We start from the raw sequence: 25,611 nt of genomic DNA, 5'->3' as shown, positions 1-25,611 counted from the left end.
GGATTGTTGGAGAAGAGGCTGGATAGCTACCTGGTGGGATTAACAAGGTCCCTTCCAGACCTAGTAGTCCATGAATCCACAGGGGTCTGGTCTGCTGGCAGTGGCAATTCTGGATGAACTAGTCTGCTCTGCTCTGACCTGTCATGAAGATAATGAGGAGGCCTGATCAAGGAAAGGGTGATGGGAAAGATCCTGGTGATGAGGGAGTTGGGGACTAAGGGGAGGAGCGGGAGGGGAGGGGTATATACAGCTGCCATAACAAAGTACCACAAACTGGGTGGTTTTAAACAACAGAAATTTAATCTCACAGTCTGGAGACTAAAAGTCCAAAATCAAAATGTCAGCAGGGTTGGTTCCTTCTGAGATGTCGAAAGGAGAGTCTTCTCCAAGCTTCTGCCAGCTTTGGGTAGCCCCAGGTGGTCCTTAGCTTGTAGATGCATCACTCCAGTCCCCTGTCTTCACATGGCCTTCTGCTTATAAGGACACCAGTTATATTGGGTTAGAGGCCTACCCTACTCCAGTACAACCTCATATTAATTTGACAAATTAGATCTGCAATGACTCTATTTCCAAATAAGTTTACATTCTAAGGTATTGGAAGTTAGGACTTCAATATAACTTAGGGGGACATAATTCAACCCGTAACAGGAGGCAACTTGCTTAATTCCTGAGCCCTCCACTTTTCCCACCAGTACAACGCCAGTGGTGGCGCTGCATGGAGAGAGGCTGGGTGTCTGGAGTGGACACCACCCCCTCTGTTGACCTGAGCTTGACTTTAGATACAGCCTAGCCCCCAGAGTGTTCCCAGGACTTCAAACTCCTGCCCTTCCCTAGAACCCACTTCTCCTCACAACAGTCACAGCACCCACCACTGGGAAACACGTGTATCCTGGCACCTTAGAGCCTCAAGGTCTCTTCTCTCTCATCAAGGTTCTCCCGGCTATCTTTCATTCGCACCCAGGCAGAGATAACATGCGGAGAGTGTGTGCTGGAGGGTTTTGTTTTTTTTCTCTTTTGGGACTCATCTTACAAAGACCTAGACAGTCCCCTAGGCTTTTGGCCTGTTTCACCCAGTGTTGGACAGCTGGTTACACTAAGTGTGTCCCCAAGATCTGGGGGGAGAAAGATTATAAGCTACAATTCTAGGAATTTCTGCCAGTGATACCTTCCATGAGATTACCAACACAGAGGCAGAATGTGGTAAAATGGGGAAACATCAGACTGGAAGCAGAAGTCTGAACTTCTATGACCACACACTACGGATGGGCCGTGTGACAGTGGTGGTCCCGTCACTTCTCCTCTCCTTCAGCTTTTCCAATGGTAAAAATAAGTTAGACTATTTTAATGCTGATGTTCTATGATTTCATAAAAGTCAGTTTTCTATGATCTCACAATAGGTCTCTAAGGACCATTCCAATGCTGATATTTCATGATTTTATAATGGATAGTTAAGCTTTTTATGCTGGTTAAATGGAAGGAAAGAGGAGACATACTTCATTTCTCTGAAAGTCAGTTAATATCTTTGGCGAATGATGTCACCTTTGAGCTTCAATTTTCAGATCTATAAAATACAGAAATAACAATATGAACCTCATGAAATGGTGGGAGCGAGGGTGCTTGGAGAGATGTACAGCTCGGTACAGTCTCCAGCCGGAAACCTCTCGGAACGTTTCCTCACCCAGAGCCCCAGCCAAGGCAGGAGAGAGCTCACCGAGAGGGACGGGAAGGGGCGGGGCGAAGAGGTGGACATGGTTCCCGCCCCGCCCCCGCCCCTCCCCAGATATCGCGAGAGGGCGGGCCCGCTTGGGTTAGGCGTCGGCGTCGCTCCGGCGTTAGGCCGGCTTCTCTCCGCGGGCCGCGGATGAAGTGTGGGTAGCCTAGGGTGCTGTAAGGGCCGCCCGGCGCGCTAAGGACCGCTAGCCACGCGGCGTCGGCTGGACGCCAGAGCGTCCGAGTCGTTGTGTCGTGACAACGACTCTGGTGGCTGTCTCAGCGACAGCAGGTGCGGCCGCTTCAGCCCCAGGCGGGCTTGGCGGCTGACTGGCGAGTCTCTGCTCACGCCCAGCCCTTTCCTTCCTGTACCCGGCGCCAAGCAGCGACGCTGAGCCGACCGCCGGAGCGACGGGCAATGGCGGCCTCGACGGCCTCGCACCGGCCCATCAAGGGGATCCTGAAGAACAAGAGCGCTGCGACTTCCTCTGTGTTGGCATCGGCCGAACAGCCCGGCAGGAGTGTCGACGAAGAGCTGAGGTAAGAGCCGCGAGGGACGGCCATCGTCGCCCGGGTCGGCCTGGCCAACCCCTTCTTCCCCGCCTGGGCGGCCTCGCCCTCCCCACCCCCCGGCACTGTTGCCGACCCCCAGCCCGACCCCGGACACCGAGCGCGGCGGGCGGGCGGGCGGGCGGGGCGGCTGCGTAGATGCGGCCCTTGTGCCGCTCGGGTCTCCCTCCGCCGGCCAGGCTGAGGGGTGGAGTGATTATAAAGAAGACAGGAGCTATGACGTTTGTTGTGTGGGTTTTAAGTATATACGCATATATAATAATTTGAAAACATACACCATGATCTTTGAGCTTCTGGAAATTGGGAATATTAAAGAATCAAATTGAAGTTAAAGCTTCACCTGTTAAGCATTTATTATTTCTTCACTTCGTATCGGAGTGTCTTAAATTCAATGAGTAAAGTGTATTTTCTTGGCTTGGGAGCCCTTTAAGATCTACTCGCAAGCTAATAAGAGACTCCTCCGAAAAAGAGAGAATTTCTCCATTTTTCTAATTGCCCTTCTGCCATAGTCGTTCCTTTTTAGGTGAACATTACCACAAGAATCATGCCACATTCACTCTCTTGGGTCCTGGTTTGTCATTATCTCTGCATTAAAAGAAACCGAAAATTTCCCAGTCTGATCTATATTTAATGGAAAGCTACTTATTGCTAATTATTTTTGCATCTGCAACGAGAGTTTGAGCGCTTTCTAGTCTTTGTTCCTCTTGAAAGACATATGTAAGCTCAGAACAGTTCAGAAAGTACCAACTTAAAATGATCCCGTGATAATTTAGTTGCTTTTGCATACTCACAAATACATATGTGAAAAGATGTTGACCCATAGCATTGTGTGTGATAGTAAATAATTGGGAACAACCCAAGGTCCCTTAAGAAGGACTGGTGAAATATTAATTATGGTACATTAGTATAATGGGAAAACAGACCAGCCTTTAAAAAGAATGAAATAGATGTTAATGTGCAGAGAAAGATATCCAAGGTGCAGTCCTCAATGGGGAAAAAAAAAGGTGCAAAACCGTATATATAGTGTAAAATACAACACTGGGTTAGAAGTCCTCGGGGGCTTGGGTGTTCTAAGATACTAAACACATAAGGACTCTACATTCTGGAAGTAAGGCCTAAGAAAAGTTGTTGAAATCTGTGAAGTCATAAAGCTAAAATGAGGATGTTCCCGAAAACTTTGAATATTGGAACTAGGGCACACCTGTTCAAAAGGATCATTTTAGGGCTATAAAAGGAACTACAGTTTGGTGATGGTAAATTTATGGGGATTTGTGTTACCTAGAGGAAAACATTAAGTAGGATCACAGCTCAGAATCATGGCCTTTGGGGGTTGGAAAGGACCTTAATTTGTCTAGCACCTCTCCTACTCCCACTCTCTTTTGGATGCTTGACTCTCTTACGTTCTCCAACATGCAATTTTCAAACCTCTATTTGGGGTAAGCCGCTTCATATGGGAAGGGGGGGGTGTTGTAATGGGATTAAGAAAATAATCTTACCAGAGCATAGCTATAACAGAAAGACCAAGATAGTCTTAATAACAAAACAAACTATGGAAGGCTTTTATATGATTTCAGGGTGTTCAGCAGCAAGAATGTGGTTCTCACTAGCATTTAAGTTATTTACCTATTCTCCAGTGTGAGCTTCTTTTTGTTTGGCTACCAAGTAGCTTATTACTTTCTTCTGTCTTTTGCTGCTGCTTCTGTTTATTCTCAACTTTGGTCTGCTGTAATTTCTGGTGGCCCCACTCTGTGTGTTAGCCTCTTTATGTAATTGACGGGGGTTTACCTCCAGGTCCTTCTGCCTGGAAAGCCACTATACTAGACTGTCTCACCTACATAGGGCTGCTCCTTCTCTAGGAGCTGCTAACAGGGCAGATTGACTTAAAGGGGGCCTTTTGCAAGGCAGTTGACTTTGACTTATGTAAATTAGGAGGTTATAGTCCTGTCTTCAAAGGCAGTTACCAAGCCCTAATTCATTGAGGTTTATGATGTTTAGCTCTAAGTAGTAAAAGGGGATGGGTTTTTTCATGGTAAGTGTTATTTGACTGGAAGGGAAATAAACTAATTCTATTCGTAATACAGTACACATTATTATTTATGGCACAGCTCATGCAAACAATATTAGTGACTTTATGAGAGCCTCTTTGAACAGAAACAATGAAAGTATAGGTGAACACATTTGAAACAAACTTTTTATAATGTTTAAGTACAACCAGTATTTTCCCTTTCATGTATAAAGGACCGAAATAGCTCTTTCAAGTACAATGCACTTAAAATTCAGAAACTAAAAAGTACGGTGTAATGGTCTAACTTCAAATGTTGGAGCCAGAGTATTAGTAAAATAATCTCATATTAATGTGAAAATGACCGGGGATTTAAGTCAGTTCTCACTGTTCTCAGTAGTGACACTCTATAAAGTCACCACAAACACTGAGTTAGTTAATACTGAACTGTTACTCCTAGGGGGAATACAGACTTAGGTTCCTGTAAGCCTCTGGTCACAACATTTTCATCAACCAATCAGTCCATAACCTTTTAAAATTTCTGTTTCTGTTTAAAGATACCTAATTTTATACATATTGTTGATTCATCAACATTGAACACATGGCCAATAGCACTATATATAACTCACGCCTGAATGAAGTTTATCTAACACATACTTTCTCCATAAGACACATAACAATCATCTTGGGCTTAGGAGCACTGGACAGCACTTAAGCACAATCTTTGGGAGCCATTTTGAATGGCTAATTCACCAGAAAAGCAAAAAACATGGTACTAAATAGATAAAAAGGACACATTTACAGTAAGAGAGCTGAAGCAAGGTTTAGTCTCAGCTGGGAACATGTGCATCAGACAACTCAAATTTTTCCCTGCTTTATGCATGTCAGAGAGACAGAAATCTCAGGTATTGATTTTGGAGTTACAGATAAATTTTGGCAAGTAGTCAGATTTGCAAATACAGAATCCACGAATAACTTTCATTGATGCCATTATCATGTGAAGTACAGTGGTAGTTTCCCTTTTCTGCACAAACCACTCCCTACCCCAACGCCATCAGGTTGTGAGAGGGTATAATTTAACAGAACATTTTATTTAACATAAAGAGATGTTACTAAGGGATTTTTTTTTAAGTCATGAGTTGTGCTATTCCACTGGTCTCTAAACTTTTTGATTGTGCATCATTTTAGTAGGAAAAACTTGAAATATGTTTCAAATATGTTTGTTTATGATTTATATACATACACTACTACCATTAGATAATATCTCAAGATTCAATATATACTTAAAGTGAGGTTTATATACTGCCGTATTTCAAGTAGTCTTTAGGATTTTTTTATATACAGTTCTTGTCCAACCTTTTTGTTTTTTTAATGTCCCAGTGGTGTTATCTTCTTATTCTCTGTACTTTGCATTGGTACTGTTATCTTCAGTGGTTTCTTCAGGTACCATTTGTCAGGTACCACTTTTTGAGGGTTAGTTCAATTAAAACTGGATATAGTCTGTAAATCCACATAATTAGGCATAGATAATGTCAGTATATTGCAGCACCCTGCTCAACTAATTAGAACACCACTGTCATCACTGTGATTGTGGAATTCCCATTCTTTCTGGATGCTTTGAATATAGTGAACAACCTGTGAAGGTCAGACATAACAGATCTAGTGAGTAAGTACGTGTGTTTCATCAAAAACAAGACACCATTGATTCTAAGATGTACCATGATTTTAGGTAGCACCAAGAAAGAAAAAAATACTGCCAATTTTAAGATGCCATCCATTTTAAGATATATTCTGTTTTCAGAAATATTGAAGTGAGAAAAATGTTCACTTGGAATTGTTGAAAATACTGTGTTACTAAAGCCTATCTTATTAGAAGTGTTAAAGGTTAGTGATTAATATGGGGCCAGATTGCCTGGGTTCAGATCCTCTTTGCTACTTATTAGCTCTGTGACTTACAGTGCGTTATTCATTATATCCCTGCCTAGTTTAATTATTAAATGAGTTACTAAATGTAAAGTGTTTAACCCCGTACCTCACCCTCAAATGTTGGTCTTATTCTATTAGAAATACAGAAATCTAATTTTCCCCACTTTTGGGGTTGTTGTACACAGTATGCTTTGGATTCACTGTGTTCAATTCAAATTCTGTAGTAGTCTTAGGTAATGTAGGCAAATTCTGCTTGGAAAAATTGTGCTTAAATTAATTTCCTTTAATATAATTTTATATAAGCATGCTTCAGATTTGTCTTTTTCTGCCTATAAAGGGATATGGAATACGGTCAAAGGCCCACTGAGTAAAGTTTTCCAAAAGTGACCTTTTATTTACTAATTGCTTTTATTTTTAAGTCTTAGTTTAATTGTTCAAGCTTCAAAGGCTTGTACTTTGTCAACCTACAGAAGTTGAATCTTCATTTAAGAAAGAACCATTTCTTGAAATGTGGGGTTAAAGTTTAACACATTGAAGCAAAATCCTGCTTCCCACTCCAAACTCAACTAAAACTGTAAAAACGAGAAGGTCACAAGCAACAAGAAGTATGAGTAGGTCTTTGAGATGGCATCATATGAGCTATCAAAGTGAAAGTGAGAATTGGTGACTTTTTCTGGTGCAGATTTAGGCTGCCGGAAAACCAATCACCCAAGAGGGAGGAGGGAGCTGAAACTAGCAGGTGCTTTCACCCTCACAGCAGATCTTCAGTGTAAGTGGTACTGTGCCTATTTTTTGTAAGTGGAGATGATGGCCCAAAGAAGGTCACACGAACAGTTTGTGGTAGTATTGGGAATAAACCAAGTTCACTCCTTGGGTTTTGTTACTCAACTGATGTTAATTCTACCAGAATTTAAGAGATGCTAATTTCCATATCCAGTGTCCTCTGCAGACAGTTTCTTCGACTTCATTACTTTCCTCCTAAGAATTTCCAGCATTCTTTGGAGTCTGTTGTTTTATGCCCTTACTGAAAGTTCATGGTTTTGCAAGATAATATCTCCTATGGATCTTGACAGTTGTAAGGTTCTTTTCCTCTTAGTATTGTGGTGAAGATGTGGAGTGAAGCTTTGGATATATAAAACTTTAATTCTGTTTATAGTAGATAGTAAACTGAATGGCAAGCGAATGGGAAAAATTTAGGTTATATGTAATGTGGTTCTATATAATATAGCTTAAATCTTATATATATCTTGGAGTTATATATAATGTGGTTTAAACCTTCTCATAAATTTGAATGAGTTCTTTACATTTATGTAGATACAAAGAACTCACTCAATGAGAATGTTTCCAGTAAATAGGCAAAGGATGTAAACAATTCACACAAGGAAAGTAAAATAAGCATTTTTTCATATGATTTATTAGGTAATGAGCAGAGAAACATAAAACAGCATTTAAATATCAATTTATACCTCTCAGGTGGCAAAAACACACACAGATACCCAATCCTGGCAAAGTTTTGGCAGTTATTTGGGGACATTACAAATAGTCCTCTTTTAAAAAAAAAAAAAGCTATATGGCAACATGGAGTGAACTACAAAGCTCTTGATAAATTTAACCCAGATATGCTTGTCCTAGCAAATTATCCTGAAAAGTCATTGAATACAATATGCACAAATGTTCATTTCTGCTTTACTTTAAGTAGTAAGACACTGGATTCAATCTAAATATCTAATATTAGGTAAATAGTTTGTTATTGAATATTATGCATGTAATATTAAAAAGGTAAAGACTAGAAAATACAAGCAGCTTATGATAAAATACATATACTGATATAGAAGCTATTTTTATATATACTATATGTATACTGTTTTGTCTATATTTTTATATATACTAATAGCTTGGGTATTTTTTCGTATATGTTAGAGTGGAAAGAATATACAGAAATCAGAATTGTTAGTGGGTTAAGGTACTAGGATTGTGATTTTTAAATTTTATCCTTAATTTCAAGAAAACATCATTTCTTCTTATATCCTACAATTCAGTTCTTTTTCTTCTATCATTGTCTCACAGAACAGATTTGCAGGGTGTTTGGGGGTACCTTTGTAACTTCAGAGGGCCATCTTCATTCTTCTAATGATGATAAATTGTCATTTTAATTCAATATTGTTAGCATCACTTAGGAAGTAGCTTGTTTTACTTTGAGATTGGGACACACCTAACAAAGTCATTTTGTATGTGTTTATTTATTTATTTATTTATTTTTGTGCGGTGAGCGGGCCTCTCACTGTTGTGGCCTTTCCCGCTGTGGAGCACAGGCTCCGGATGCGCAGGCCCAGCGGCCATGGCTCACGGGCCTAGCCGCTCCGCGGCATGTGGGATCTTCCCGGACCGGGGCACGAACCCGTGTCCCCTGCATCGGCAGGCAGACTCTCAACCACTGCGCCACCAGGGAAGCCCCTGTATGTGTTTATTTTTTAAATATTTTATTGTAATTTAATACACATACAGAAAAGTGTATTAGATGTAATTTTAAAGCTTAAGGAATAATTATAAAGCAAACACCCCTGTCAAGAAGAAGAATGTTTCCATCACCTCAGAAATGTCTCCTGTCTGGGACTTCCCTGGTGGCCCAGTGGGTGGGACTCCACGCTCCCAATGCAGGGGGCCCGGGTTCGATCCCTGGTTGGGAACTAGATCCCTCATGCATGACGCAACTAAGATCCGGTGCAGCCAAAATAAATAATAAATAAATAAATATTAAAAAAAAAAACAGAGAAAGAAAAGAAATGTCTCCTGTCCTTTCCAATCACAGTCTCCTCCCCTGTAATATAATCACTATCCTGACTTTTACGGTAATTCCCTAAGTATACATCCCTATACATTTTAGTTTTTGCGTGCTCTTGAACTTTATATAAATAGATATGTGCTAGTTATCTTTTACAATATCTTTAATAGGGAATCTTAATTGGACTGTATTAATACAGGTTTTATGAAACGTTTACCTGTGCTTTTGTGTTTCTGACTCGGACTTAACTCTGGCTTATCATTTCAGAGGCCTTGTCTATCAGGAGGGAACATTGAGTTACCATATAATGGGTCTCCCTTTGTCTATTAATTGAATTGCTTTCTTTACAAAATTAATCTAATTCTCTTAAAATTTGTATATGTCTTTAATTATCCTTCTGATCAGAAGCTTCTTGATCATTTCTGCTGTCTAAAATCTTTAAAGTGTATCTCTCTTCACTGTGAGTTTCCTTATGTAGAATATGACCATGAGAAGACCTAAATCGTTTGCTTTCTAAATTTACAGAAATTTGTAGATAATAGAGCTATTTAGCAAAATACAAATCTGAAACTGTAGATTTAGTCAAATAGAAAACTGACTGCTTTTTAGAAAAACTCATTCTGTAGCAGATCATAAATATTTCAAAATCATTTAAATTTTGACTCATGTGGGACAGTGGGAGAAGGCATTCATACATAAGCAATTTAAACATTTTTTCAGAATGCCTTATCGCAAGCCATTCTCACAGTGCTAAGTGAGATATGGTTTCCAGACTTGTAACAAAACTTTAGATTTAAAAATTCCATTTTTTATAATTTCCATGTAGAGTAAATACAGCCCAAGAGAGAATGTTTGTTGGACTTGCCTATAGTAACAGGACTAATGAAGGGTAGGTGGAACTTGAACCTTAAACATCTATCTCACAGTTGTATGTTACTGTTGTTGTTTTTTGCCACAAGACCAACTATTACTCTGATGGTCAGAAACTAGGCATCTAAAGAAATCAATACTATTTTAAAGCAACATCTATATACACAGTCTAGTTCAATCAAGTGTTATATACATACACACACTAGCAACATTTAAGTTTGATTAGTTGAAAATTCAGGTGAGTACCTTGCTGAATGAATAAAAAAGCAGTTTTTTGAAGAAGAAATGTTACTTCTGTGCTTTAAAAATAAATGACCCATTAATTTTTAGCTTCTTATAAACTTAAGATTTTGATTTTTTTCATGGTGAAGAAACTTCTGTTTGGTGGGGGGCGGGAATGGGAGTTGTAGTGGCAGTCACCTGTGGAGTATATCTAGGCCAACATTTGCCTCTTGATAAAACTAAGCATAAGTAGGCTTAAAAGGAAGTTGTAGTTAATAGCATTTAGTTTGCAATTGAATATTATTCAGCCTTAAAAAGGAAGAAAATTTTGACACATGCCACAACATGGATGGAACCATACAGACATTAAGTGAGATAAGCCATCCACAAAGGACAAATACAGTATCAGTCCACTTATAAGAGGTACCTCGAGTGGTCTTAGAGACAGAAAATGGAATGGTTGTTGTGGCGGGGGTGAGGGGTAGTGTTCAGTGGGTACAGAGTTTCAGCTGGGGAAGATGAAAAAGTTCTAGAGATGGATGATGGTGATGGTTACACAATAATGTGAATGTACTTAATGTCACAGAACTATTCACTTAAAAATGGTTAAAATGGGGCTTCCCTGGTGGCGCAGTGGTTGAGAGTCCGCCTGCCGATGCAGGGGACACGGGTTCGTGCCCCAGTCCGGGAAGATCCCACATGCCGCGGAACAGCCGGACCCGTGAGCCATGGCTGCTGAGCCTGCGCGTCCGGAGCCTGTGCTCTGCAGCGGGAGAGGCAACAACAGTGAGAGGCCCGCGAATAGCAAAAAAAAAAAAAATGGTTAAAAATGGTGAATTTTATGTTATGTATATTCTACCACAATAAAAATATGAAGGAAAAAAGTGATTAGCCTTAAATGAGGACACTGTGGGCCCTTTATGGTAGAAAGCAGAAGAGCATAAAGTCAGGCTCAACTGCCACGAGTGGGCACATGTAATTTTTAAGGTGACTCAGAACATGGAGAAGAGAATATAATATTAAAATTTTAAAACTGTCTTTCTTCAAGAGCAGTTCAAGATCCAGGTATTGGTAGATTTAGGAAAATTGAAAATATCTGCAGTAAAACCTCACCAATGTTGAGCAAATATGGAAAGGATGATTTGAATCTGTGTAAAATCTACATTGATTTTTTTTAAGGTAGTTTTATTTTTAAGTATATAACCAAGTCACAAATTGTATATGTAACAGATTGTTGGCTGGCACAGAGGTTGTTGATGTCCTTTTTAATGAGTAGATAAGGATTTGTAATTAAGGCATTTAATTATTGAGCACCTTAGTAGTTGTACAAATATTTTGTTGAATGTACACTAATGGATGTTCATAAAGCATTTACAAAGCATTTCTAGTTTTCTTAAGTAGATTTATTCCAGGTGATCTGAAACCATTTATCAGCAAATCGTTATATTTCTAAATTTTAAAAAAAACAACTGAGGTATAATTTTATGTGCAATCTAAATCTTTATTAATGGTATCTGAATTTAATGAGGTTTTCTCTGTAGTTTTATGTTATGATTATTTTGATTGTTATAGATACTGCTAAAAAAAAGTAGGCCAAGGAAAATATTCTTGTTGTGTTTTTTATCAAACTATTAAAAATATATCGTAGATCCAAAATCCTTAACTACTGAGATCAGGCAATGTGTAAATTCCAGCTTTTGCTGTTACTCTATAGGCCAGATGAAGATTAAACATGTCATAATGTAATCGTTTTTTGAATGTCTGGTGAAGAATCTGTTTACCCCTCCATATCCACAGGTTCTGCATCCTCAGATTCAACCAATCATGGATCAAACATATTCTGGAAAAAAAATTTCCAGAAAGTTTCAGAAACCAAACTTGAATTTGCCATGTGCCAGCAACTATTTGCATTGTATTATATTGTATTTACAACTATTTGCATAGCATTTACATTGTATTAGGCATTATAAGTAATCTAGTAATGGTCTAAAGTATACAGGAGGATGTGCAGAGATTATATACAAATATTACGCCATGTTATAGAAGAGATTTGAGCATCCTTGGATTTTGGTATCTGTGTCAGTCCTGGAACCAATCCCCTGAGGATACCAAGGGACAACTGTAATGTGTTTTTAATATGTGGGCACTAAGTATTCTGTAAAATATTTACTGACACTTTATTGTAGTTACTTATGGCTTTTACCCAAGTCAGTTTCTGTTCCAAGAAAGTAGATGTAAAAATAGAAGTTAGCAGTCAAATAGAAATTGCAATGTGGGATTTAGATGTTCGTGAATTTTAGATGTGTACATTTTGTATCTTTCACTACATTGAGGAAAATTTTTTTTCTTATTATTGTAGTAAAAAGTCCCAGAAGTGGGATGAAATGAACATCCTGGCGACATATCATCCAGCAGACAAAGACTATGGTTTAATGAAAATAGATGAACCTAGCACTCCTTACCATAGGTAATGTTTTGTACACAGCATTCCTTTTTTGACTTGTTTCCATTTTGCATTTGACATGAGCTTCTGGATAACAGATGATTTGAATCTTTGTTTTTTTATATTTGTTACTGGAACACTAATTAATAACTCAACTGCATATTTTTGTGTAATAGTAAAAGTAATATGGAACTTTATGGAATCCATTTTTTACATTATAATTATAGTAGTAAATGTTTATTCATTGCACCTCAGTGGTCCCTAGCTGCTAATGATATATACAAAGTGACTTTTGCCTTCCTTAAAGTCATCTATTTGTAAAGGAAGATGAGAGCTGGGCTTGTTTGCTTCCTAAGTAGGTGTCAGGGGCTTATTCATTCTCTTTGCAGAAAGGGATAACTTCACAGATGGTAACTCTTTTTTAATCCATGCAAAGACAAGTGGACATTACTACTGTTTCATGTCCTTATTTTTGAACTTACATGATATTGTAGTTCATATAATTACATTGTAATTGTTAGTGTTGAGTCTTCCAGACTCAAATGACTCATTATCATTTTTTTAATGAGTTGTAAAATGATAGTGTATGGCTGTAGTTAGTATGAAGACAAAAATAAGGCACCAATAAACATAATGAGATTCTAAATAAGTTAGAAATACCTAATTCAGATCATGCCTAGATTGTATTGAAGAAAATAAAGATTTTCAGGACTGAAATATTTTGTATTTGTCACTGAAGTAAAACAATATAAATCCAGAAGTTACTATTAAAATAGAGTTAAAGAAATTCTGTTTTAAATCAATGGATGAAACTTTGGAAGATAAGTTGAGATAACTTGATAATAGCAAAAACAGTAAAAACAAGAATTAACATGATTGTGACAAGGGGAGAAAAATAATGAAATAGGAGGTACAGATACTGAAACTCAGTACTAATAAAGCTTGAGGGAAGAAGTAGACATATCATTTATGAAAGTGATCCTTATTTTTCTCCTAATTACAGGTATATACTTTAAAACGTAAACTAAAACTTCTGTTGTACCAGAAGCCAAAGTCAATGCTTTCTTCCTTTTCAATAAAGGTAGTAGACATCCCTTATCTGTGTTGGTTGGAGATAACTATCCTAAAAAAATTAAGATCAAACATTCAAAAATAAATAGCTGTAGCCATTATTTTAAAACTGTTTATATTTAAATAATAAAGATAACCATTTTTCGCAATTATGTGGGGAGCAAATATTTCATTAGAGAGTAGATTGCGTAAGCTAAATAGCTTTTAAACTTCCTGAATTAGGTCTTAGGATCTAATTTTGTTATTTTACCTAACCTGTGTTTGCATAGATCATTTGTGTCTTATCTTCAGGTTGATGTACAAATACATATTCTAAAGCTGGATAGGGTTCTTTTGCATTATTTTTTCCCTGCCACTGGATGGACTAACTGAAGTTTTTTTTTTTCCCCCTCCAGATGATTCGCGTTTTCAGTATTTATTTTTATAGTTGCAGTGGGGTTTTTTTTTGCATGTTTTTTCTTTTTTTTAAATTATTTGAAGGCTTTTCTTGATTGGTGCTATACTTTTAAATATTTGCATCAAATAGAAACAGTGTAAAATTAAACTTCAAAGATGACAACAGAGCCATAAATACATTGATACTTTTAGTCAATAGAATTATGTTTCTCTACCTTGTTTTCCTGCTTGAAAAATTATAGTTCAGGTATTAATTTATAATGTGCTTATCATCCTAGTATGGTAGGTGATGATGAAGATGCACTGAGTGATTCAGAAACCACTGAAGCCCTGACCCCAGATATCTTAGCTAGGAAGTAAGTATTGATGACTATAAAGCATTTTTCTCATGCTGTTTTTAATTCTGCAGAGTTAAAGGCATTTTACTTTACTTGTACAAGTTTAAATAAAAAGCATGTGCTAAATAAATAAGTTTATCTGGTTTTTTCATAGCAACTTACATAGTCTTATTTCTAGGTTAAAATCAAGGTATGTAGATTGAGAACCAGAAGCTGGTACAGAGATTCCCTGTGTCAGTTCCCTGAATGGAGGTTTTTCTGTTTTTGCTTTTTAATATCCTGTCACCTGGGTTTTAAAGATAGAAGTGAGAAAGGCAAAATAAGTTGAATTCCTGAAAAAAAGCTCTATTTGCTGTTCATGGGTTTGTCAACTTCCACTCTTCTTGTTTATTGGTTTCTATATACAGTCCCACTCTCTTGCTTTTTATGTTCCTCATCAGGTTATAGCTAGCATATTAATGATCTTTAGATGTTTTTATGAGACTAAAAAGTAGAGTGAGACACTCAACTAATATAAGACTATCACAGTATTGATTTCTTTTTAAATGATTGTTGTATAGATTAACTGCTGCTGCTGAAAGCTCAGAGCCAAAGTGTCGAGTTCGTGAACAAGAAAGCAGTGAAGATGAGGATAGTGACCTCTCACCTGAAGAACGAGGTAGTTTCTTTCTTTTACTGCTTTTAGCATTGCTAATAATTTTTGCTAAGATAAATACATTATATAGAAGACTGTCAAATGGTTTTCCTTTTTAGGAAGTGGATGGTGGGAGATTAAGGAGCAACATTTTTATAATTCACATTCTACTTGTGTGGGTTTACTGTATGACAGCTCCACACCCCCCCCATTTCAAGAAAATATTACTGTCTGTAAAGGGATTAACATGTGTTCCTTTCTTTGTACTTTTTGTTCCTTTCTTTGTACCAAGCATCTATACCAGGTAGATGCTCAGTAAATATTTATTAAATTAATACATTTAGGGTCATTGAGTGTTTGGATGATCTTAAAGTGGATAGCAGTAAGAGCTAATTTCTCCATTGCTTGTGCTTTTTCTGTATTAAGGCAGTGGTGAAGCTTACCAAATGAATCAAGATGGTCAGACTTGGAATAAAGATTTTTGTTAGGTCCCATTGAACAGAAAGAACAGAAGTGTCACAGGAAAGGAGATAAAGATAGCCCTCTCAACAAGGATGAAAGAGGCTCTTTTAGCCCACACAGTACATACACAGTTAAGGCATTGCTACCTATTCATTGTTCCTGTTTTTACAAGTAATAGTTCTTATCTGTGGAGGTAAGGAAAGATGGAAAATATTTCACTTTGTTGCTTTTTGTAATTTTGAAGGATGTGAATGTATAATCACAGGAACTGAAAATTGCTTATATAGTTTATTTTCAATTATTTTTTAATAATTTATTTATTTTTAATTTAATTTATTTATCTGACTGCGTTGGGTCTTCATTGCTGCACGTGGGCTTTCTCTAGTTGCGGCGAGTGGGGGCTACTCTTCGTTGCGATGCGCGGGCTTCTCATTGTAGTGGCTTCTCATTGCGGAGCACGGGCTCTAGGCACGCGGGCTTCAGCAGTTGTGGCTCACGGGCTCAGTAGTTGTGGCTCACGGGCTCGAGAGCGCAGGCTCAGTAGTTGTGGTGCACGGGCTTAGTTGCTTCGCGGCATGTGGGATCTTCCCAGACCAGAGATTGAACCCGTGTCCCCTGCATTGGCAGGCGGATTCTTAACCACTGCACTACCAGGGAAGTCCCTTCAATTATTTTTAAAAGGGAAGACCAAGCCTATGTATGTAGGAAAAAAGATGCAAGAAAAACACACACCCTCACAAAAAAGAAAAAAGAAATCGAGTAGTTTGTTTACTTGAAGGCTTGAAATGCAGAAACTACCTGTACTGTAAAGAAGTTTAGAAACTTTAGAACTACGATTCTGAATATTTGCTAGTTAACTGTCAGGATCTTTGTCATGTGTAGCTGTAAAGGTACAATTTGCTATTCCCTCCTATCATCTTTAGAATGTAGTGTATTGAACAAAACTATGATAGTTTGAGTACTATACAAGAAAGAAATATAACATATAGCATAATCTCAAATTGTATTATATTATCTATCCTCAGTGACTTCCTGATTTATTTTCCCAAAATATACCCCAAAGGCCTTTGAAACGGTTTCAGATAGAAATTGTTCCTAGAGTTTGTTGATTCCTTATTCTCTGAAAACGTGATCTATTGAGAACAGGGAATTTTTTATTAACCTCTATTGTCAGTTTCATTAAGGGATTTTCCCTCAAATTGTAGTTCCAGGAGTTAGCCAGCAGGGGGAACCATTTCACTAGTTACAGTTTCACAAGTTCAAGTTCCCAGTAGTAAGAGTTACTGATACAGGTGTTTATTGCTTTTAAATAAATTACATGTCTGAACATCCTTGTTTATTAAAGAAATTCTTAGGAAATTTTATTTTGGGGACTTCCCTGGTGGCGCAGTGGTTGAGAGTCCGCCTGCCGGTGCAGGGGACATGGGTTCGTGCCCTGGTCCGGGAAGATCCCACATGCCGCGGAGCGGCTGGGCCCGTGAGCCATGGCCGCTGAGCCTGCGCGTCCAGAGCCTGTGCTCCGCAACAGGAGAGGCCACAACAGTGAGAGGCCCGCATACCGCAAAAAAAAAAAAAAAGGAGAAAAGAAAAAGAAAATTTTATCTTGTAACTAGTAACATAACAATTAAAATATTGGCTGTGGAGTCAGATAGATCTAAGTTTGTACTCTAGGTATGTCACTTACCTAATTTGCCTAATTTCTCTGACCCTCAGTTTCCTCATTTCTAAATGGGGGGGCTATAAAAATATTTGGAGTCATTTTTGAGTATTAAATGAGATAAAGAATTTAAGACACTTAGCACTGATTCTGGCATATTGTAAGTACTTAGTAAATATTAACTTTTAATAACTTAAAATAATCGGTATATTCTCCATTATATTATTTTTTAAAATAGCCAAAGAAAGTATAAAAAGGATAATTTACTTGTCAAGTTCACATGGATAGTTGATTATTATTAGAGCTGGGCCTGAAACCTGAAAATTTTTCTACTCTTTGGCATTATGTTGCTCTGCCATACAAAGATTGTAAGTAAAATTAATATTCAAAGAAGGTTGAGACCACTTATGTTAGCTTTCTACAAAATAAATACATAAATTATATAATAAATTTTGAGTATTGCAAAACTAAAATATATAACAAGCAAAACTGAGTTTAATATCTCTTAGAATTAAAAAGAAATCATCTTCTTAGACTATTAGTATAATTGACAAAAGAAAAATACCATAAGATCAACTCTTAGGAATAAGAAACTACAAATTAAAACAGCGTCATGGTGCCTTTCTTTCCTTTCAGATCAACAAAAATTAAAAAGAATGACAATATCCCTTTTGGTGTGAATGTGGAGAAATAAGTTATTCATATACAATTGGTGGGTGTGAAAAATGGTTTGGCTTTTCTGGACGGCGATATGGCAACATATGAGCCAAAAGCTTTAAAAGAAAATGACACCCTTTGCTCTAGCAATTCAGTTTCCCAGGCTTTATTTCAATGTTTCTCAAACATTTTTTACCAAGTGCCACTCAGTATACATGTAAACATAAAATTATAAAAATTAAAATTTCACAAAACATTACTTAACCTTTACTATATGTGATATGTTCTATCCAGTTTATTCTGTTTTGTTTCATTTTTTTAAAATGCTGGTTATAACTTACTAAAGGATTATAAGGCACAGTTTAAAAAAACACTAACTAGGGCTTCCCTGGTGGCGCAGTGGTTGAGAGTCTGCCTGCCAATGCAGGGAACACGGGTTCGTGCCTGGGTCTGGGAAGATCCCACATGCCGCGGAGCGGCTGGCCCCGTGAACCATGGCCGCTGAGCCTGCGCGTCCGGAGCCTGTGCTCCGCAACAGGAGAGGCCACAACAGTGAGAGGCCCACGTACCGCAAAAAAAACACAAAAAAAACGAAAAAAAAACACTAACTAATGTTGAGAAAATAATAGAACAGATGCACAAATATGTAAGTTGAACCTTGAACAACATGGGTTTGAACTGTGCAGGTCCACTTATACTAAATACCTACTACACTACTACACAGTCTGCGGTTGGTTGAATCCACAGATGCGGAACTGTGAACATGAAGGGCGAACTGTAAAGTTATATGTGGATTTCAACTGTGAGGAGAGTAGGCACTCCTAATCCCCACGTTGTTCAAGGGTCAACTGTATATTACATCATAAAAAACAATGAAAATACAAAGGGGGAAATCAGAAACCTTTGACCAAGTTAGGGGATTAAATTATAACTCACTACTTTATAACCTTTTAAAAATTATGTAGATCTGCTATGTACGTGGCAGAATTTTACTCTATCTTCATATACTTTATTGTCTAAACTCTGGATTATTTTAAGAGTGAAAGGGTCACTAATACAGCTCCATCAGACAATAGGCATAAACTGAGACTTCCTGGGACGTTGTCATTCTAACTATACAGTAAGTGAGAAAACAGCATATACATACAACAAGGTATGATTCATTTTTATAAAAAATACATTTTTAGAAAAAAGTCGAGTCATAAAATATGATAATTTCTGAGTGTGGAGACTGAGTGATTTTTAAGTTTCTAGCTTTTTTTTAAACTTTGTAAGTTCTTTTAAGTTGCATGAAAAAGAACATGTGTTACTTTGTACTGAGAAAAAGTCTTACCTTTTTAGTAAATGTATCTGGTATTGGAGGCAATTAGAATCATTTTTTGTTGTTTTTTAATCTTGGCCTTTACATCATCTGAAACTCATCACTAAAAATTTAGTCATGAGGATTTGGTCTTTTATTGATTTTTTAAAAAATTTTTACTTTCTTCTACAATATGGTACTCAAAGAGTAAAACAAATCACAAAAGTAACTTAGAGAAGGAGAAAGATGGCTGGCAAGATCTTGGTAGTTTGCAACAAATGTTTATGGGCTGATGATATGGATGTTGATCTCGGAACTTTCCTTCTCCCAACCCAAATAGAGGCTGAAAAGTGACTGATCAGTAGTGACAACTGTAAATGCCAGTGTTTAGAACATAAATAAGTATAGATAATAAAAACTTAAAGGGAGGGACTTCCCTGGCGGTCCAGTGGTTAAGACTCCGCGCTTCCACTGCAGGGGATGTGGGTTCGATAGAGGGAATTAGGGGACATAGAGAAAGTACTTTGAATAGCCTTATTCTGAGAGATTTCTCTTATGCCTTTTTGGCATTAAAATATTTTTATGAATACCATAATAAACCTATGGTGAATGAGTTTTAATGCTCTTGACAAAATAAACAGTTGGCAATTTTATGTCGACTCCTTTTTTGTTTTTCAATTTACTGGTCTAAGAAATTCTAAAATCTTATAATATTTCTTAAAGTTGATCTTTAAAGTGCTATATATTGATAAAATATGGTCAGTTGTGTTGATTTACAGCTATTTTTGTTTCTGTGGTGAAGACTATAAATAAAGAATAGTCTAGAATCACTTTACTGTTCCTAATAACACATTTTTCTTAAAATTACTCTGGGAATGAGGTTATGTTTTTAGGCCAGCAATGTTTGTTTTTTTTTCCTCTCCCCGTCCCTTCTTCCCTCCCTCCCTCCCTCTTTAGAGCCAGCAATGTTTTAAATCATGGCAATTTCTTAATGGATAATAAGAATTTTTTAAAGGAATTTTTTCTGAATTATAAAAATAGAAAACTTGAAAACATTAAAATTACACCATAGTTCCTTGACCCAGAATTAACGGTTGTTAATTGCCGAGTCTTTATTTTGTGTGTGTGTGCACATGTGCATGCACGCAGGCTTTGTACATAGTATGTATATGGTATTATAGTTTTCCTTTTTTCCCATTCATCTCTATCTGGAGAATTTTCCTATATCTTTAAATTTCCTTCACAAATATAACTACTAATGGCTCTTACTCTTAGTCTCCCATTAAGATGTACTTGAAGCATCTAAGGCAAAGGTTGGTAAACTTTTTCTATAAACGGCCAGACAGTAAATATTTTAGGTTTTGAGGGCCATATGGTCTCTATTGCAACTACTCAACTCTGTCATTGAGTACAAAAGCAGTTTTAAGCATTACAAAAGCAAATGAGTGTGACTGTGTTCCATAACACTTTACTTACCAAATAGACACAGGCTGTAGTTTGCCAGTCTTTGAGCTAAAGACGCCTACTTTTTTGTATCTTGTAGAAAAAAAGCGACAGTTTGAAATGAAAAGGAAGCTTCACTACAATGAAGGACTGAATATTAAATTAGCTAGACAATTAATTTCAAAAGACCTACGTGATGAGGAGGAGGATGAAGAAATGTCAGAGACTGCAGCTGGAGAAAGCATGAATACAGAAGAATCAAATCAAGGTTAGGTGTTTTGAAAATATCACTGAGACACTTGTGGTCCTTTGTACCTAAATAATATACTTTATTTTGCTCGCAACTTTGAAGAACCTCAGAAAATTTTTCTAAAATTCACTTTTTATGCCAAAAGTTTAGAAAATTTCAACCCCTGTTGGTCAGTTTCAAAATAATGTTTTTATGCTCAGAGTTGATTTAAGCCCATATGTTATGTTATATGTCTTATGTTGTTTGGTCTACTTGGCTTTAAGCAATGATGTTTGTCTTCATATTAAGCTATACTTTGTTTTTAATGGTTCAGATCATATTTTGTCTGTCGTAACAATGTCAATTAAGGTTTAAACTTTTTAAAGAAACGTGTTTTTAACATGGAAGATTTGTTTTAACATCCCTTCAGGCACAAAGTATGTCATGTCTTTCCAGTGTTGATTCTTTTGACTTTTGGGTCAACAAATTATTTGGCTGATTTTTGTTTGTTTTAAGTCTCAGACAGGCAGCCACTGCAGCCTACCAACTCTCGATCAGTCATAGAAAATTGATTTTATTTATTTATTTTTCATAGACTGTTATTCTGGCATTCAACAAAGGTGAATCTTCTATACCATTAATGCAGATTTTGTGCCCATCTACCTACTCTTTGTGCTGCAAACTGGTGCTTTTGAGTGGAGATGTAACTTACTTTTTTTTTTTTTTAACATCTTTATTGGGGTATAATTGCTTTACAGTGGTGTGTTAGTTTCTGCTTTATAACAAAGTGAATCAGTTATACATATACATATGTTCCCATATCTCTTCCCTCTTGCATCTCCCTCCCTCCGACCCTCCCTAGTAACTTACTTTTATATGTTGTGCCTTGGATGATTAAGTCTTAGGAAAGTAAATAATTATTATATTATTGTTTTGGTGAGCACATATGAAATATAAGTGATTCTATGGTAGAACCTGATGACTGTGCTCATTATAATAGCAGGATGACAATATTTTTTTGTTATTCCATGTTATGCTTTTGCGTTTCAGTTTGTTTCATACAGCATTTTCTTTCCATTTTATTCACCATAGTCTGTTTAACTTGAACAAACTTTATCTTGAGTAATTATTGTTGTATGTCTCTCTCTTCTCTCTCTTTAAATTTATTATCCATTTTTAGGTGACCTATCTCCTAGTTGGTCTTTGTTTCCCTGTTACCTATATCTTGGTGATTTCTTTTTATGTATTCAATGCAGATGTTTCTGGGTTATAACTTTTCATCAGTTTCTTCTCAGACTTTCAGTATCTATTTGTAGCGACTCTAACAAAGCGTTGGGAATACCCTTCATTTGCCAATGGAAATTTGTACCAGCACCACTATGCCAAATATTAAAGGGATTTGTTTTTTAAGCCACAGCTTTTGAAAAATAAATCTGACCTTTTGTCTGTCTCTGCTTCTAAAACATTGGATTTCACAGATTTAACACATAAATACATTTTTTTCATTTAAGTGTAATAGATGATTAAAATTTGTATTAACGCCGATTTTTCTTCAGTGGAGATGAAGTACTCCTTACCTAGGAGTATATACTGCTTCGCTTCAATAACGTCCACAAAGATAGAAAAGACTACATAATAAGGCATAGAGAAGAAAGTTCATTATTTATTTTCTGTTCTTGGGCCCTTAAAAAAATTTTACCAGCTTTTAAAATCTCCAAGGATCTATGGCACCCATTACTTTTTTATCATTTTCCTTCTTTTCCCCCTCTTCTACACTCCTGCCCATTCCCAGCTGTTTTATTACTGTTTTTATAAAAAGAAATGTGGCATGTTTAGACTCTCAGGAAATTTTTTTATCATTTTTATATCATAAACACAAATCTTTTATAGTTCTGGATATTTGAGTTGTAATAAACTCTTAGCTATCCACCTGTGATTTAGTCACAAAAGTGTTCAACCTGAAACCTATTTGTCCTGTCACTTAAATAGATACACCTGTTCTGCTCTTTATATTATTTACGGGGTATACAGATTCTTTCATATCATACTGATCAGTCTGCATGAAATACATCTTACTTGTTTTTTAGATCTTTCTATTTGTTTATCATACGTAGCAGTGGAAGGAAACTTTAGCTCAGGTAGTTCCAAGTTTGGCAATACTCAACAAACAAATTATGTTGCTGTTTTTTCTTTTATCATTGCAGGCTCTACTACATGTGACCAACTGCAAAACAAATCACAGAGCTCATAGAAGGGATTCGTTCAGCACAGTAATTGTCAGATACAAACCGTTACTATAACATACTGCTTCTTGTTCTCTACAATTCATGACTTAAGTACCAAAATGCGTACCAGTTATTATATATTGCCAAGAATAACTTTAGAGACTAAATAGACTGAAAATGCCTAATTGATACATATATTCTTGTGCCTAGTACTTCACCACAAATACAGCATAATGTCATCAGTCCAAAACTACATTACTTTTGTAAGAACACTGGTTAATTTGTATAAGATATATAGCTTTTTATGCTTTAGAAGTTAATATCTTTTGGGGAGGGAGAAGGGATCTAATTTATTTTCTTCACTTCTAGATGTGATAGCTCTTATAAAAATTAGGTTTTTTTAAAATCAAAATCCAATTGGAACAACAGATCATACAGGCTGATAAATATTCAGTCTGAAAAGTATTTTAACATGCATCTTCAACTTGTCTGTTTAATTGAAAAGAATTATAAGAGTTACTGTTGCATTTTCTGGTATACTACCTTTAAAATTCCTGTTGAGTTTCTTTTATGTTTACAAGGAAAGGATTAAACTTTTTCTCATCAAAATTAGCTTTTTCCACAAATAAATTATCAGGTTAAACTTGCACTAACGTCTGCTCTGACTTTTTTTTTGTACTCTCGATGGGCAGACTTCAGATCAGTTTTTTAAATAAATATAATTCTAATATAGTCTCAGCATTCCCTTTATCTACTTGTCTTAACTTCCTACCTTTGTTTCTTACTCCTTTCCACGCATATGCACAGAATCCTTTACCTTTATAAAGGATCATAAAGATTGTCGTGACATTAGGAACTTTTCCTTTTCTCACATATTCTGTCATTTGCTGCAACAATGAAAATCTTATTTTGACTATCAATGCCTATTAGTTCTTCTAATACATGGAGAAAATAGATTGAATAGCAGCAGTACTATAGACAGGAAATACAATTCAACTGCAGAATTTCTACACCTCTGTGATTTACAGCTTGCTAATTAAAGTGCTATTATTAGTTTATTGTTTGACTTAATTAGACCTTAGAAAACAACTAACTGAGGCTTTGGGGGGTTTTTTTTGCATGATGAGAGAATTGTGTGTAACCAGTGATATGATGATAGTTCCTGAATGTATAGACAGAAGTAAATCTGAACACTTTTTAAAATTTAAAAACCTTAAATAGTTCCTGCTTTAAGGGAATATCATAATGTATACTATGACAAATGTACTTTATTCTTCTAACACAGTAAGATTTGGACTTCTTCCCTGAAATGAAGTGCAGTTCCTGTGTATCTTAGTTTAGTGATGGTTTCATTTCTAGTCAATTATTTGTATCTTAATTTTTTGTTAGTACCAAAGGAATCCATTATATGAACAGACTTTTAAAATAATTTCTGTATACTGTATGTATGTATGAATTGGCTTTTATTGAACAGCTTTTCTTCCACTTGCAAGTTTATAGAAATATCAATATGTCAAAATAAATAAGAAGTGGGAGAATTCTTTGCTGTTAGAAGAATGTTTTTATTAATTTGAATGTCTTTTTTTTTAATGGAATCCAATCAGTACTTTTGAACTGCAGGTATAGTGTTCTAACTAAAACATATTAGCTAGTAATACTACTGATTTATAAACAATGTTTATCTCTACTTTCTGAATTTAGAATGTTGAGGTATTCTTACCTGTTTAAACCTGTTTGGGGGTATTTAAGCTTATACATATGTGTGTACATATGTTCATGCGCACAGACCTCTGTTTTTGGTTTTCTCATTTCGAGTCCTTAGAAAGTATCCACATGCTCTTTATTTGTAGAAATAGCTGCTATACAGTGAAGAAAAGGTAAGACCTTTAACAACTGATCCTTTTGGTGTTTTCTACAAACTATTTCTTGAAACTTAAATCACAGGCAAACTTGCATTTCTGGTTTCAGGAAGTAGATAGTTATGTAAGAGGAATAAGACATGGCAAATAGCATGCCCAGTAGGATTTTAGGTAGTCAAATGTGACTGAGTAAAACTGTTCATCGTCATGAATTCCTAATTGACACAGTATTGAACTATACAAAAAATGGACCTTCATGACTCAAGTTAGATTTTCCTTTGGAGAAAGTTATCTGTCAGTGTTCAGTTCTAGCCAAAGTAGATTTTACTTTCAATTTTTTAATCAATATCTCTTCTCTGCTCAACTCCTCTGATGTCATCTTTTCTGTTTATTTTTCAGTCTGAAATTCAGCAATGATGCTCTTTAAAATCTGAGACATATAATGGTATAAATGGATTGTTAAAAATAACTTTAAATTGAAGATTAAAGCAAAGTGCCATTTTTCCCTAGACTTCCGTTTTGTTTACATTTTTTCCTCTTAAATTAGTACACCGAACATATTGTAATAAAATACAGTATATGACGATTGTGTGTGGATTTTATTTTCTTGTTACCCAGCTATCGTGTTCCATTGGCTAAATGTTCTGGATACCAGGAGAGGGTCTTGAACTACACTGTGACAGAATAGTTTGTTTAGTTGCCCAGCATTGTGCTAGGTGTCCAATATATAATCCTCAAAACAACCACGCAGAACAGGTATCTTATCAGCACTTTATAAGTGAGGAAAATGCTCTTGGCCAAATTCTTCAGTCTCA

The 25,611-nt window shown here is 36.4% G+C and overlaps 1 protein-coding gene and 1 pseudogene across 1 annotated transcript; both read left to right on the top strand.

Moving 5' to 3' along the window:
- Positions 1 to 1,813: 1,813 nt before the first annotated feature.
- PPP1R2 (protein phosphatase 1 regulatory inhibitor subunit 2) lies at positions 1,814 to 25,382 on the top strand. Its single transcript, XM_004278772.4, has 6 exons — positions 1,814 to 2,250; positions 12,442 to 12,549; positions 14,271 to 14,348; positions 14,891 to 14,988; positions 20,584 to 20,751; positions 22,917 to 25,382. The coding sequence occupies exons 1-6, from the start codon at positions 2,129 to 2,131 to the stop codon at positions 22,961 to 22,963; spliced, it is 621 nt and encodes a 206-aa protein (XP_004278820.1). The 5' UTR covers positions 1,814 to 2,128; the 3' UTR covers positions 22,964 to 25,382.
- LOC117196232 (uncharacterized) lies at positions 15,478 to 15,594 on the top strand (annotated as a pseudogene).
- Positions 25,383 to 25,611: the final 229 nt, after the last annotated feature.

Source organism: Orcinus orca, chromosome 5 (genome assembly GCF_937001465.1).
Source record: "Orcinus orca chromosome 5, mOrcOrc1.1, whole genome shotgun sequence".
Classification (NCBI taxonomy): Eukaryota; Metazoa; Chordata; class Mammalia; order Artiodactyla; family Delphinidae; genus Orcinus; species Orcinus orca.
This window is presented reverse-complemented; position numbering and strand designations above follow the sequence as displayed.

Excerpts from the sequence above, each read along its gene's own strand:
- PPP1R2 (XM_004278772.4), top strand. The coding sequence starts at position 2,129 with ATGGCGGCCTCGACGGCCTCGCACCGGCCCATCAAGGGGATCCTGAAG. Across the intron at positions 14,989-20,583 it reads CCTCTCACCTGAAGAACGAG|AAAAAAAGCGACAGTTTGAA; the intron begins GTAGTTTCTTTC and ends TGTATCTTGTAG. Across the intron at positions 20,752-22,916 it reads TACAGAAGAATCAAATCAAG|GCTCTACTACATGTGACCAA; the intron begins GTTAGGTGTTTT and ends TTATCATTGCAG.